The 16,414-nt window shown below is 43.8% G+C and overlaps 1 protein-coding gene across 1 annotated transcript in view; it reads right to left on the bottom strand.

Moving 5' to 3' along the window:
* LOC308253703 (acyl-coenzyme A synthetase ACSM1, mitochondrial-like) overlaps positions 1–10,219 on the bottom strand; it is a 43,075-nt gene extending 32,856 nt beyond the window's left edge. The window contains 4 exon segments of the mRNA XM_080679373.1: positions 426–633; positions 3,775–3,985; positions 9,440–9,680; positions 10,153–10,219. Coding sequence (XP_080535499.1) covers positions 426–633; positions 3,775–3,985; positions 9,440–9,631 — 611 coding nt within the window. The 5' untranslated portion in view covers positions 9,632–9,680; positions 10,153–10,219.
* Between the last annotated feature and the right edge of the window lie 6,195 nt (positions 10,220–16,414).

The following is a 16,414-nucleotide window of genomic DNA, read 5'->3' as shown; positions in this document are numbered from 1 at the left end:
CTCATTTTTTCTTGCAGTCTCAACTTTCACCTTAAGGATCCATTTTAACCTTTCATTCAACTTATTCACATATATGTATTTATATTTACATATGAATAGTCTTTTAGGTTCCCACCTACAAGAAGCTTGAAACACAGTAATCCTCTGACGTTACACCTCCTTTCACATCCCAGGGGTGATCAAACTTTAGGGAGAGAAGCATAGAAGTGCAATATCCTGATATTACAGATGAAGCAACCTTGGCTCAGAGAGGGGAAGGAAGTAGCCCAGGGTCACACAGCAGGTCAGGGACATAGCTGGGAAGAGGTTTCTGGAGCCAGGCCTGGTGAGCTTCCTACCACCAGCTGTCTGTCTACAGTGCTTGGGTGTGGATGGCCTTCTCCCACCGTTCCTCAGAGAGCATCTCCGTCAGACCCGAAACTCACTTAAGCAGAGATCGGAAGTCCAGCCACCCTTCACGGCTGTGGTCAGACACCAGGAGCTTGATTTTCAGAGCGGGACACTTAGAAGCCACAGAGTCCACCTCCGGGGCAAGGGCATCTGTGGTCACGATGCTCTTGGCATTAGACTCCTTTAGTCGGTAGAGAATGTCCTTGGTCTTCATCTGGGTTGTCCCTGGCATGAAGATAATCCCTGGGGAGGAGAAAGAGATTATTTGCTTCACTTCCTCTTTCACAACCATGGGCTTCAGGCCTGGCTAATCTGCATAGAAATCCTCTAACCCCTTGCTACGCAAAGGCCTGCAGTGTCAGCACCACCACGTCACACCCAAACCTACTGAATCAGAACCTGCATTTTTTAAAATTTTGTTTAAAATACATTTTCATTGATTGCAGAGAGGAAGGGAAAGGGAGAGAGAAATAGAAACATCAGTGATGAGAAAGAATCATTGATTGGCTGCCTCCTGCACTTCCCACACTGGGGATCAAGTCTGCAACCCAGGCATGTGCCCCAACTGGGAATTGAACCATGACCTCCTGCTTCATAGGTCAATGTGCAACCACTGAGCCAAGGCAGCAGGGCCAGAACCTGCTAAAATGCAGGACCTCCAAGTGATTCCCACGCACATTAACATTTGAAACACTTGCCCTGAACCTTTCTACTCTATATGGGTGCAGCCAGTAGACAGGTGGATCCTACTTTGCAAGAGTTTACATGGGACCTGGGAGCACAGATGCAAGGAAGACCTCTGACATCAGGAATAGCTGCATCCCAGCCCCCACTTTTCTCCTCCCACCCCCTTCTCTCATCCCTGTGTCATTGGGAATCCCTTCTTTCCTTAATCCCTCACGTTCAAATTAACCACATTGTCCCTTGAACTTTCCTACCCTCCCTTCCATCTGCTGTCACCAACAATTAGTTCAAGTATTTGTGTGCACCTATTGGATTCTAACCTCTCCACCAGATGCCTTGCCCTGGAACTTCCATATTATAATCTGTGTAAGTTCAGAGCATCAACTTTCTCCCCACATTTCCTATTGTTAGGGCTAAAAGGCAATCCAACCCTTGACAGCCATTTGTAAGCTTCCCGCCACAGGGGAACAAAGACCAGGAAATGCTTGCTGGACACCAGGAATCAGACCATATAAGAAAGTGAAACTGTCCTGAAGACCCCTGATCGCACACCTGCATTCCATCCCCATTCCAGGCCCACCAGCTCAGCCCCCAAACCCACTGATGACAGGAGAGTCCCACTGTGACAGCATATAAGGATGAAACTCCTGCTCCTGGGCGCACCGTCATCCCCTTGGCTCAGCGCTGTGCAGCACTTCCCTTTGGGTATCCCACCCCCCATCCCGTTTTCCTTAAATAAACTCAATTTTCCTTAATCACTTCTGAGATGGCCATTTAGCCTGCCTGCCCACCACGTTCACCTTCACTTCTCTTCACTGACACCTGTGTCCTCTCTCCAGAAAAACACCACGCTCCCCCTTCTGACACTGAAGACGCTGCCCACGCTCCACCTTTCTCTCCCAACCTCTATTCTCTATTTCAAAATGGCCATTCAATAGGCAACTCCTGACTGTAAGTCTTTGCATGTGCCAAGCCCGTTCTTGGAATTCCCTTTCTCTGCTTCTACTCCTCTTTAGTTATGCTGTTCCCAGAGGGCTCAGCTCACGTCTTGGGTTTCTCATGGGCCATCTCTTAGCTCTACAGGTCACATGGCTTCTTTATGCTCCCTCTGCTGTTGCTATTAACATGTGATTCCACAGGAACTAGATGGATTAATCAACTATTTTATGAGGAAAAAAGAGAGAGAGAATATATAAGCAAGAGCATAACCAGAATGTTGTGTGAACATGTGATTCAAATGGTTTTTAAAAATCCATGAGTTCCATTCTGATTCTAAATTGGATAGCTAGATAGGTAGGTAGATAGATAGGTAGGTCGATAGATAGATAGATAGATAGATAGATAGATAGATAGATAGATAGATAATAGATAGATAAGCAATTAAAAGGGAAATGAAACCCTGTCTAGTTTGGCTCAGTGGATAGAGTGTCAGCCTGTGGACTGAAGGGTCCCAGGTTCGATTCCAGTCAAGGGCATGTACCTTGGTTGTGGGTACATCCCCTGTAGGAGGTGTGCAGGAGGCAGTTGATCGATGTTTCTCTCCCATCGATATTTCTACCTCTCTATCCCTCTCCCTTCCTCTCTGTAAAAAATCAATAAAATATATTTTTAAAAAAGGGAAATGAAAATCTCTACAGAAAAAATGCTAACTGATGAATATAGAGCAGGTGATATAAACAGAAAATCCTCATGTAAAACCACCATAATAATATTCAACTCAGTCAAGAATCATCAGTGGATACTCAAACCATGGGGTGAAAGACAGTGGGGGAGCAGGATAGTCACTAGTCTCATAAGTGTTACCCCACAGACTTCTTACTGGTCAGGAAGAGAAAAGATGCCTTGACACAGTTGAATACCACCCTTCTAACGAGATAAACAGTGTCACTGATGGAAGACAAAACAACTGCATAGACCCCTCATGTGATGCAACGACAAAGACATAACACTGCCCCCCCAGCTCTCCTGCTAAGATGTTTTAAGATGAATATAATCATGAAGCAAGAGTCAGAAATACACATTTGGATGCACCTCCTGCAAAGCAACTGGCTTAGACACTTCAAAATGTCATTGCCATGCGGAAAAGGCTAGAGAACCCTTCTAGGTTAAAGGAGTCCGAGAAGACATGACAACTAAATGCAATGCATGAACCTCAATTGGATTTTGGACTTAAAGAAAGAAATGGCTGTCAAGCACATTATTAAGGCAATTGGGGAATGTTGACTATGGATAGCTATCAGGTAACATATATTGTACCAATGTCAGACTTCTTGTTTGGTAAGCCTGCTGTGGTGAAGTGAAGGAAATGTCTGGGATCCAGGGTTTATGGGTATTTACATGGTATTTAGGGGTGTCACAATGTCTGCAACTGACTCTTTACTAACTCAGTGGGAGGCTCCAATATGGCAAAAGGTTAACAATTTATGAATTTCAAAAAAGAAATAATGTCTGAGACTGTGGAAGAGAAAGTGTGTGTGTGTGTGTGTGTGTGTGTGTGTGTGTGTATGACATTGGGTTTGAGCATATGTGAGGGTGAGGGAGAGAGTGAGGGATAAGGGGTACAAATATGTGAGGGAGTCTGAGAAAGAGAAAGACTGTGAAGAAGAAAGAATGTAGGGGAAGAGAAAGCACCTAGTGTTCCTGGACCAGTTGGCTCTAGGACATCCCTAAGGTCTCTATGGGTCTTTCTGAGTCACTGACCTGTTCGGATGCAGCCCATGGTCACCAGCCACCACTCAGGCACTCGAGGCAGAATCAAGGCAAGACGGTCTCCCTGCTGCAGGCCACAAGTCTGCGTGAAGACGTTGGCTGTGCGGCAGGTGAAGTCTGTCAGCTCTCTGAAACTCCACTTCACTTCGTCTCCTTGGCTGTTCACCCACCACAGGGCTGGGTTGGGGCCTCTTTTGCCTTCCTGGTCAAGATCATACACCATGTGTTATTCCTGCTTCAGAGGAAAAGGGCACTTATTCCCCCAATCCACTGTCATAGGCACATTCCAGTGTGAGCATAGCTCAGGGCCTAAGACCCCATTTTATTTTATTTTATTATTATTATTTTTTTAATCCTCACTCAAGGATTTTTAGAGAGAGTAGAAGAAGAAGGGAAAGACCGAGAAAAATAAAATTCAGAGAGAAACACATCCATTGGTTGCCTCCTGTATGGGCCCTGACCAGTGCCCAGGCCGGGGAAAAGCCTGCAATCAAGGTACATGCCCTTGACCGGACTCGAACTTGGGACCCTTTGGTCCATAGGCCAATGCTCTATGCACTAAGCCAAACCGGCTAGGACCTGAGGTCTCATTTTAAATCATTTAAAGAGCCAAGTAAAGTTAGTGTGTGATCCTGCCAACTTCTTTTGGTCTACTCTAGCCGTCTCCTCTCAAGTCATATAAAACCATGAATAGCTTCATGTCTCCAATTGAAGACTTAAAGCTCCATCCCCACGTGTCTTAGTTCCATGTAGACAGTGCATTCCTCTTTGTGCCCCAACATTCTCATCTACGAAGTGGGGACAATATTACCTAGAAGGTCATAAAGTCTAAATGAGTTATTTAATGAGTAAAGTGTACATAACCATAGGTACTCAATAAATATGACTATTATCATAATTGCTACACAATAAAAGAGGCTAATTTAGGCTCTGAATATTTGAGGAAATTAATTTTTAAAATTAAGTTACCACTAATGGTGAAATTCATAAAAAGCAGACTGGGAAGGTCCAGGCCCCTATTCCTTCAGAGAAACTTCAAGTAAACAGACTAAAATGGCTTTGTTGGTCCTTTTCAAACAGTCAAGGATCTGCAGCAACCAACAAATGGCCACACAGCTAAAGCCACACTCAGAACGGTAGGGCATGTTGTGATGTTTTGCTCACTTTTGCACCCCGCTTCTCTGATGTGGTGTCCCAGGGTTGGGGGGAGGTGTCGCTGGGTCCCCAGCCCCTCTCTGGGTCAGAAGGAAAAGAATGAAACTTGTTGGCAACATTCAGTGGGGGGTGGATGTAGCTGGAAAGGAATTTATTTATTTATTCATTTATTTATAAATTCCCTAATAAAAAGTAATGTTGAGTATCTTTGTATGCTTGTTTGCTGTCTGTGTGACTCTCAAATGATATATCTGTTCAGAATATTTTGCCAATTTTCTAAGTTGGTTGTTTCTTTTTATTGTTGAGTTTGAGTCTTTTCTATATTTTGGATATGTCTTTTTTTCTTTTTTATATCTTTATAATTCTTATTATTCAAATTTATCTAGAAATAGGGTTTTATAAGCAATTGAAGTTAGGTTGTTATTAGTTTAAAATAGATTTCTATAACTTTAAGACATTATATGTAATATACACAATTCACAGAACATACACAGAAGGAAATGAGAAGAGAATCAAAACATATCACTACAAAAATAATCAACCAAACACAAAAGAAAGCTGTAAAAGAGGAAATGAGGGACAAAAATAAAAGCTATGGTATCAAGAAAACAATTAACAAAATGGCAGTAGTAAGTCCTTTCCTACTAGTAATTGCTTTAAAGGTAAGAGAACTAAATTTCCCAAAGACAAGAATTGGAAGGATCTAACTATATGTTGTCTACAAAATTATAGAATTAACAAAACCGTTTTTGCAATAAAATGCTAACAATATATCAATTTATATAAGCAAAACCATATTTACATTATAATTCAAGTTTAATAATAATTACTCACTTATTCATTCAATATTAGTTAGATCTTAGTATTTCTTAGGCACTGTTCTCAGACCACAAGGATACCACGGTAAACAAGGCACACATATGTGCCCATATGTAAATGGTTTAAATTTTTATGGCCAATTTTCTTGTTTAGCTCAACTGTCTTATTTTCCCCAAGTTTTCCATAATGAACATGATTTTTTTTAAAAGATTTCTTATTCTCAAAACAAAACATGTTCAGAGGAGAAATTTAGGCAATACAGAAACTTATGAGCAGAAAAGTTCTTATAACAAAAGGATTTCTTCAAATTTCTCATCACATCCTTACTCCCTGAATGTTAGCACTGAAATGGTTTAGTGTACATTTTTCCAGCAATTTTCCCCTGACAGATGCACAAACATGATTTTTTGACTCAGATGATTGGAACCAAAGAATGTATCTCATCTGAGATAAGATTAATATATGTGCATATACATGTGTATCTCTACAGCTTTAAAAAATTCAGTGCTGTGAAAAAAATTCTTGACCTACAGGTTAAAAAATATTAACAAGTATTGATGACAAGTTATGCACTGCTTATAGATAGGGAGCCTAGTACAGTACACAAGATTTCTGCAGGATTTTAAAAATGATGGAAAAGAAGAAAACAATTGTTGCTCAGAATTCAGACTGTGTTAGATCCTAACTCCTGCACCTTGAAGAAGATATCACTGTAGTAGTTATGTATTTCTGTGCTAAGGATTAATTTGATAATGTGATATTGACATGAAGCTGTTTTTGAGAAGATAAAATACAACCTTTAAACTGGATTTGAAATTTAGTTTTAAGGGGTGAGATCTGAAACCAACGGATATTGAGAAATCATTTTAAAAGATAAAACACTGAGTAAGTAACTCAGCCGTAGAAAGGAATGAACAGCCCTGGCCAGAGCAGTTAGAGTGTCTGCCCTTGCACCAAAGGGTTCCAGGTTTGATTCCTGGTTAAGGGCAAGAACCAGGGTTGCAGGTTCGATCCCAGCCTGATACCAACTAACGAATGTGTCTCTCACATGTCCATGTTTCTCTCTCTTTCTCTCTTTCTCCCTCTCCTTTCTCCCTCCCCCTCCCACTCTCTCTAAAAAAAAAAAAAAAAAAAAATCAATGGAAAAAATATCCTCTGGTGAGGACTAACAAAAAAAAGAAAAAAGAAAAAAAGACACAAACAACTAATCCACAAAAACTTTACGCTGAGTAAAAGAAACCAGACACAAAAGGGTGCAAGAGCAGGTCAGTGGTTGCCTGGGGCCCAGGGTGGGGGTGGGAGGGGATTGGCTGAGAAAGGACAAAAGAAAGCTTTTGGAGTGATAGGAATAGTCTAGAGCTCAGTTTCAAGTGTGCAACCTAATGATTAGACATTTATTTAACTTATAAATATAACATTGTATGTCAATTGTAATTGAAAACAATTTTTAATTATAAAAAAAATAAAGCCCTGACAGGTTTGGCTCAGTTGTTAGAACGTAGGCCTGTAGAGATAGATTTCCAGCCAAGGGCACGTACCTCAGTTGTAGGTTCATTTCCAGACCCTGTCAGGGTAACCAATGGATTTGTCTCTCTCACATCAATGTTTCTCTCACTCTCCTCTAACTCCCTTCCCCTCTCTCTAAAATATCAATGAGGAAAAATATCCTTGGGTGAGGATAAATAAAGACATCCAATTCACAATAAAACAAACAAAACCTCCACACATGTGAGTTTATTGCATATAGAAAAGATTTACCTCGTATTCTTTTAAAATTTTTATTTATTGATTCATTTTATAGAGAGATGAAGTGAGAGAGAGAAAAATTGATTTGTTCTTCCACTTATTTATGCATTCATTGGTTGATTCTTGTATGGGCCCTGACCAGAAATCAAACCCATAACCTTGGCGGGTTGGGACAATGCTCTAACCAACTGAGTTACCTAGGCAGAGTGACAAAGCACTTTCTTTTGTTTTATAATGAATTCTTTGCTCGCACGCGCACAATCAGGAGAGGGCACAAAAAAATGGTGGATTTCTAACTTAAGACTGTTAAGTTTTAAGGGAGGTTCAGGGAGCAGAGTGGACCCAGTGGCGTGCCCTCTGCAATCTTTAATAAGAGGAGCACCAAGATCTATGTATTGTAAGGCAGGTTTTAAAATTAATTTATTCCACATATGTTTGTTGAGAAACTTCTAGGAGTAAGATACCACACATCACTAGAGAGATACTGATCATGGTTAAGGCAATTAGAAAAGTGGAAACAGACAGATCAGAAGTGTTGTGAGAATGAAAATTAATGGAATGAGGGTGCTGGGGGGACATTGGGAGATATGGATGACTTGACAGTGACTGATAACAATGATATAAAACCCAACAAGAACAGGTATTTCATGGGGGAACCCTATTTACTTGGTGGTTATTTCCATGGGTGGATGCATGAACTGACGAATAAGAATTTTATGAAGATAAATGCGAAAATAAAGTGATGGCTCCTTCCCTCCTCCCTCTCCAGCCCATCTCACGGTCCCAAAGGTCTTCATCAATGTTTGGTCTGGGCAGTAATGGAAGTCAATTTATAGTCTGAAGGAAAAGATTTGGCAACATCAGATCATGAGAACAAGTTTAAAAAATGTATTTTAGAACTAGACAACCTGGACCCAAATTCTGCTCCTCTACTTAGGCATGTAATTTCTGTAGGTTATGAAAAACTTAGATCCTCAGTTTTCTCATCTGGGAAATGTGCATCATAAAAGTGCTCTTCATAACCAAGGCTCTATTTTCCTGGGAGTTATTATGAAAATTCAGAGAAAGGAAAAAGAAAGGAGGAAGAAGCCCCATGAAAGGCATCTAAGCCTTGAACACTAATACGTGAATGCATATGTTAAATTCATTGGAAACTTAAAAATTCCATCAACTCTCAGACTGCATTGCTGGAGAATTCTCTCTTTCTACAAAGATAATGTTGGGTAACTTTTCACACTGTGATCATCATCAGCTGGGACTTAGTAGCTGGAACACCACCCATTGTCCACCCCATCCCCTGGGGAAGACATCACTGCTCCCCTTTCAGTTTCAAGCACTTGGTTTCTTCTGAAGAGATCTGTAACTCTAGAGGCTGAGGGACTGGTTTCTCTGGGCAGACCCCAATGCCACACCCCAGTCGTCTTTGGTAGAGAGGCCTGCAGCTGACCTTCCTCTCCTCACAGGAGGACGGCTGACTGAGCTCTACCTGTCAGGTGCGCAGGTGCACCAGCGGGGGGCCTGTCCCTTCCCTCTGTGCAGCCTGAAGTTGAGCCCAAGTTTGATAAGAAGAATTCCAGTGAGGCTCACAGTCCCATTAGTGGAAGGTCAGAATTCAGATGAACATCAAGTTGCTGACCTTGTAGTTAGAACTTTGCATTTGGTCACAATTATCTGACTGTACCCAATACTTTTACCTGCTGTCATGTTTCTTAAGGGAGATTGTCCCCATTTCACAGATAAAACCACTGAGGCACAGAGAAGTGCGGAAGTGGCCAGGGTGAGAATTGAGAATTGAACCCCAAAACATAAGCTTTTCCCATGACACTGGTAAGTTGAGGCAGACGCTGTATCGGGTCTGTGCCCTCAGCCTCCGAGGAGCAAGATAAGCCAGAGAGATCACGCCTATTCCCACCCCCCATCACAGGCACCTCCTCACCTTCTCCATTTGAGTCCAGTAGTCCAGGACATCACTTGCAAAGTTAAATTTCTCAGGTGTATCATGGTCATTCCATCGCGGGGCGCCAGTTGCTGATAAGGACTGGGAGCGCAAGTGCCAAGGGGCAGGCTGGAAGGCGTGGCAGGATTTGTGGGTGCCCCAAAGGACCCGGAGCCTCATCAGCCACTGCATGGCGGAGCAGTCCTCAGGAAGCAGGCACGGACTTCTCAGTCACCACCTGCTTCGGGAAGGGATGGCTAATAGGTCAGTCGTGGAGCAGGACTTTCCTGCACAAGACGAGGCACATTTCTGGTTCATGGCTGGAGTTTGGTTTCAGCTGACCAGTATTTGGATGCACAACTTAGTGACTTAGGACAGTGGTCGGCAAACTGCGGCTCGCAAGCCACATTTGGCTCTTTGGCCCCTTGAGTTTTTAGCAAAGGCCAGCTTAGGAGTACCCTAATTAAGTTAATAACAATGTACCTACCTATATAGTTTAAGTTTAAAAAATTTGGCTCTCAAAAGGAATTTGCCGACCACTGACTTGGGATTTAGGATATCTCTTCCCAGCTCAGGAACCACAAGCAGAGGGGGATTATAGCTACTAGATGAGGTTGGTACACCTTCCTGAGGGTCTTCTCCTTCTCGCTCACCCCCTGGGAGTTAAGCTCAGGTTGGCAGCCATGGGACCAGCCCCTTTGTGGGACACTCACCATTTGAAAGTCCTGTTCTGCATGCTAGCCTGGCTCTAACACCTCTCTTCCTGCCGAGCCCAACTGTGCCGTTCTCATGGAAGCTGTTATATTTTTAGATGATCCAACCCCTGTGCAAAGTTCATTGGTCCAGGGTTGAGCAATCATTCCTTGCGATTTTTTAATCCAGGCTGAGCTGCCCACAATCCCTTTCCCAAACGTGTGTGTGTGTGTGTGTGTGTGTGTGTGTGTGTGTGTGCGCTTGTTACCGAAGGGTGTAAAGGCACTGTCTCCGGGGGAGGCCACGAAGTGCGCATCTGAGAACCTGTCGGTGGTTATGATTCCTGTCATGTGAGATGACTGCTCTGCACGAGAGAAGAAAACTGATGTGCAGAGACGGGACTGAGGGGCTGAGAGGACCTTGAACACCTTCAAGTTGCTGGTTCATAGTGTTCCTCAGGCCCCTCTGCATCTCCAGTCCTTTCTTGTTAATATCCTGTCCTGGATTCTGTGAGCCAAGGAGTTTTCCTGCCTGAGATTAGGTGTGAGTCACTTGAGACTGTGGACGAAAGGGGTCACATGCTGACCTTCCAAGCTCAGGGGAGGCCTGCATGACAGTCTTGCAAACTCAGAGACCTAAAGTCACCACAAAGGATGGTCTGAAATTAAACTTCAACTAAAAGCAGTTATAGTGGGTAGTTATGTCCTAGGCCGGTATCTTCACAGACAAGGTCAACCTTTACCTTAACTGAGCCTATCTGTCTTTTTGCATCTATGATAACATACCCTTGAAATATCTGGGTAACTTGTAACTTCCCTTTTTCTGGAGTCCCTGGGGCACAACCTAATGTGCTGGCACCAGGACAGATACCACAAATTCCTTCATTATCATGTTAATTGTTCCTGCACCCACCTAAGTATGTGTCCATCATTTTACTTTTTATCCAATCCCAGGGGTTTCCCCCACTTTGCTTTATCCCACCTCCTTAATCTATCACCAATGAATTTCATGTAACCCACCTATGTCCCTCCTTTGATTGCAATGTACAAATACAAATGTAACCCGCCATTCTCTGGAGCATTATCTCAATTCATTGAGGTTCTCCTTCCCGGCATATGTTGACAGTTTGGCTCAAATAAACTCACAAAAATTCTTTACAGATTTCAATGTGTTGTTTTTTTTTTACGTTAACAAGACTATGAGGATATTGACAAATATACACAACCATACTCAGGACCAATGAGGCTAATACCACAGCACCTTCCCTCCTGGACTGCGGTCTAGCCTCAGGGCCCTCCCAGGACAGCGCCAGGGCAGCTATTATCAGAGTTGACCTATGAAACTTCGTTGCCACTCCAGGTCCCAACAAATGCCCTTAAAATGGGAGTGAAATGGGGCAGAAATAGAATGTTGGGGAACCAGCTAGTATTGTAGGAATTATTAATCTGTTAACCGTGATTGTTTCATTGCTCTGTTAACCATGATTGTTTCATTCTGGTTAAAGACGGCACATTGTGACCTGGCTGGCAGTGCACTCAGGACCTGGGAGCTCACCTGGAAATGCAGCCTGCCCTCCCCATTTGGAGCTGCCTATTATCATGGAAAGATTAACTTTGCTGCAGAAACCAGAGGTGCCAGCCAGCCTTTTTGCATACCTACAGGCCTTTGCAAATCTCCAGCCTGCTTACCTGTTAACTGCCCATTTGGTCCATCCTTTGGCTATTTCCCCTGTAACCCTAGCCCTTGCACATCACTAAGCCATTTGAAGATCCCCAGCCCTTTTGCATATCTGTCAACTGGCCATTTGCCCTTTTGCCTACTTTCCTTTGTACTTCTACTGATATTAACAGCTGGCTTATGGTGCGGGGCGGAGCAGATTTTTGTGGACGACCTGCTGCTCTCCCATATTGCCAGCAATCTATATATATATAAAAGGCTAATATGCAAAGTGTCCCCTCGGGAGTTTGACCAGGAGACCTTGAGTTCAATCGCTCACTATGAGTTATGCTGACTACAAGGAGGCGGTGCGGAACATGGCAGGCGACCAGTGGCAGTGGAGGTGGCGAGGCGCTGAGAGAGCAAGGGGAGGAGGAGGCAGGGAGGCGGGGAGGTGGGGAGGCAGGGAACCTGATTGGCCCTGACCCCCAGCCAGGCCTAGGGACCCTTCCCGTGCACAAATTTTGTGCACCGGGCCTCTAGTATTGAAATAAATGCTCATATGTGATTCAAGCCTGTCTCTGCTTAATTGGCTCAAGCATGGACCCATTGTCTAGTTACAGAATCAAAACCCTGTTTTCGCAGGGTCCTTCTTGAAGTTTGAGTGCAAAAAGTGGCTTAAGCTAGAATTATCTTTCCATGAGAATGTTGACTGAGGGAAGGTGGCCTCACAAATAGCTTGGAGGTTCAAGCACGTCAACACTGCAAACAGGGAAGCACCCTCACCTGGTTTCAGCAGTTAGATGCTACTGCTTGACCACAAACCCCCAGAGTAGACCAATAAAACTTGACTCAGCTTACTTTCAGGTCCTTTTTAAAAATATATTTTTATTGATTTCTGAGAGGAAGGGAGAGGGAGAGAGGGATAGAAACATCAATGATGAGAGAGAATCACTAATCGGCTGCCTCCGGCACGCCCCCCCTGGGAATCAAGCCCACAACCCAGGAATCTAACCGTGACCTCCTGCTTCACAGATCGATGCTCAACCACTGAGCCATGCTGGCTGGGCTCAGGTCCTTTTGACCCATAATAACCTAACCTCAATTTTGATGCTGCCCCAGAACCCTGCTCTGCATTCCCAGTAGGAAATCCATAGCTAAATATGTCATTGGATTACTGTCTGCAGAAAAGAGCACAGACATATGAGAAGTTCACCCCTTAGAGTTTGCTTGTCAGCATGGTCCTTAGGCCACAGGAACTACAATAAGCCCCTTCCTTTTTAGTGCCTGCCAACTAACAGCACTATCTTTTGTTTTGTCGGAGCACCTTTGGAAGAAAGGCCCTGAGGTATCAGCTGATCCAGACCTGGCCCTCAAACACATTTCCTTTGGAGAAAAAATTACCGGCTCCATTTTTTGGTGTTTTTGTTTGTTTGTTTGTTGTTAATCCTCACCTGAGGATATTTTTCCCATTGATTTTTTAGAGAGAGAGGAAGGGAAGGAGAGCAACAGGGAAAGAGAAACATCGATGTGAGAGACACCTTGATTGGTTGCCTCTCCCCTCTCTTCCTCCCCCAGCTCCCACCAACCCTTCAGTCTGACGGCTGATGCACTAACCACTGAGAAAATGGATTAGGGTTCTGTTTTATTTAAATGGGACGTTCTCCAATTTTGCAGGGTTCCCACCACTCCTTATTTTGCCACACCCCCCTGTTTCTCCACTTACTGTTCAGCCTCTGTGGACATTTGAGCTTAAAAACCTTGATCTAAGCCAACACCCCAAGAGGAATTTCTCCAGGTTGCAAGGCAAGTTTAGGAGCAGAGCTGGTCCAAGAAGCTCATTTCCCATGCTATTATTTCCAACATGCACCTCCCTCCACCAGCACCAACTGGTTTAGAGCAAGAATACCAGACTCCGTTGTTATTTTCATACACAGGACCTCAGAAGATCCCTTAAAATACCCAAGGACAGTTCAAAAAAAAAAAAAAAACCCTTAAACCAAAGGGAGTGAAATAACAAAGAAATTAATTAAGCCTCAGAATCAGACTGTATTCGGAGGAAGAATCTTTTTTATATATATATTTTATTGATTTTTTTACAGAGAGGAAATGAGAGGAATAGAGAGTTAGAAACATCGATGAGAGAGAAACATCGATCAGCTGCCTCCTGCACACCGCCTCCTAGAGATGTGCCCGCAACCAAGGTACATACCCTTGACCGGAATCAAACCTGGGATTCTTCAGTCCTCAGGCCGGTCCTTTATCCACTGAGCCGAACTGGTTAGGGCAGGGTCTTTTTTTGTTGTTGTTAGTCCTCACCTAAGGAGACCTTTTCTATTTAGTTAGTTAGTTAGTTAGTTAGTTAGTTAGTTAGTTAATTCTCACCTGAGGATATTTTTCCATTGCTTTTCAGAGAGAGTGGAAAGGGAAGAGGAGGAGGAGGAGGAGGAGGAGGAGGAGGAGAAGGAGGAGGAGGAGGGAGAGAGAGAGAGAGAGAGAGAGAGAAAGAGAGAGAGAGAGAGAGAGGGAGAGAGAGAGAAACACTGATGTGAAAGACACACATGGATTGTTTGCCTTCCGCATGCGCCTGGGGCACAGGATGGAACCTGCAACCCAGGTACATGCCCTGACCAGGAATTGAACCCAGGACCTTCCATGGCAGGCCAATGCTCTAACCACTGAAAATACACCAGGGAGGGCTGGAGGAAGAATCTTTAAAAAGGTAATTAAGTTAAAATGAGGTCACTAGGTGGACCCTAATCCGATATAACTGATGTCCTTATAAGAAGAGATCGGGACACAGACACATAGAGGGAGAAGGTGGTGCGAACATGAAGACGGACAACTTCAAGCCCAGAGCTGAGCCCAAGAAGAGACCCCCCTGTTGACACCTTGATCTCAGACTTCTTGCCTCCTGAGCTGTGAGAAGTAAATGCCTGAGGTTTAAGCCCCCCAGGCTGTGGTTCTTTGTAACAGCAGACCTAGCTATCCAATACACCTCTCTTAATCAAACAACAAAGAAATGACTTTGGCATTATCTTATCCTGTAAATATGTTTGAAATTCTGATTTAATCTTCATCATGTGAGAGGGCCAAGCGCTGCAAGCACCCAGCTGGGAGGACTGTGGGAGCTGAGAGCGTGCCCTTAGGAGCCAAGCGGCACAGGTTCAAATGCTAGCCCCTCACTCCTCACCTACCCAGCTTTGGGCAATTTTCTTAACCTCCCTCTAAAATATGGAAATATTAGCAACACCTGGAGTAGTGAATGAATGACATCCTGTGTAAAGCATGTGAGCACAGACTCAGCACAGATAAATAGCCCAGGTCTGGGGGGTTCTGCTAACAAACACTCTCTCTGGGGAAACTCATTGAACAATCAGGCTTCATAAAAGATGGCTGCTTGAGCTTTGGAATTAGTGTCTAATGAGAAGGAACAGGGATACGATGCTGAGCAGACACCGCAGTGTCCAGCTTCTGCATTAATACATTAAGAAGGCTAAACATGGGGATATCTATACTTACATGTCCATCTTCATGTGTAAGTGTATTTATAGCTGTCAATATCTATATCTATAATTATGCCAACATCTGCTGTCACTATCTGTAGCTATAACTTTATCATATCTATACCTATAACTACATCAATAGCTGTGTTTATATCTATATCCATATTGATATTGATATACTCACTATGTATTACTATAGTGATATTTATAACTACATGTATATCTATGTCTATAACTATGTATATGTATATGTATATGTATATGTATATGTATATGTATATGTATATGTATATGTGTATGTATACACTGGAGGCCCGGTGCACAGATTCATGCACTGGTGGGGTCCCTCGGCCTGGCCAGCAGGGATTTGGCTGAAACCGGCAGTCCAACATCCCCTGAGGGATGTAATAGTGTGCGAAGTGGCAGGCAGCTGTGGAGGAGCCCGAACCCCAGCCAGGCACCGCCGATCCAGCTCATCCCAGCCCTGTTGCACCTGCTGCCACTGCCTCTCATTAGGCTGGCTCCACAGTGGTCTCCGTGCACCCGTCCTAGGGCAATACCAGCCCCCATGACTAAAAATCAGCTGCAGGCTCACGCCCAGTCAGTCCCAATGCTGGTCCCCATCCCAATCCCCTCCTGGTCTGGATGGGGGAGGGGCACACAGGGGGATTGTCCACGGGAGAGGCTTGCACTGCTGCAGCTGCACTCGCCAGTCATGAGCCTGGCATCGGTCATCTGAGCAGCGCTCCCATAGGGGGCAGCTCCTGCATTGAGCATCTTCCCCCTGGTGGTCAGTGCATGTCATAGCAACTGGTTGAACAGTCAAATGGTCACTTAGGCTTTCATATATATAGATATTCCTCACAATGCCTGACATTGGAACACAACAAAATGTTAGATTTTCCCTTTTTGCCATAATTTGGAAAAGTAAAAGATGAAAATTGGGGAGAAAAGATACAGTGTGCCTACAAAATGTCTGAATTACAGATAAATATTTTTTTCATTCATCAAATATTTGCTGTGCCACATATGGTTTTAGATACCATCAGATATTATTTAGGCTACAAGCGTTCATACCCTCTTGGGCTTTATAATCTAAGGCAGTGATTTTCAACCTGTG

This window comes from Plecotus auritus (genome assembly GCF_963455305.1).
Source record: "Plecotus auritus genome assembly, chromosome: 7".
Classification (NCBI taxonomy): domain Eukaryota; kingdom Metazoa; phylum Chordata; class Mammalia; order Chiroptera; family Vespertilionidae; genus Plecotus; species Plecotus auritus.
The sequence above is the reverse complement of the archived record's forward strand: the minus strand, read 5'-3'. Positions and strand labels throughout refer to the sequence as shown.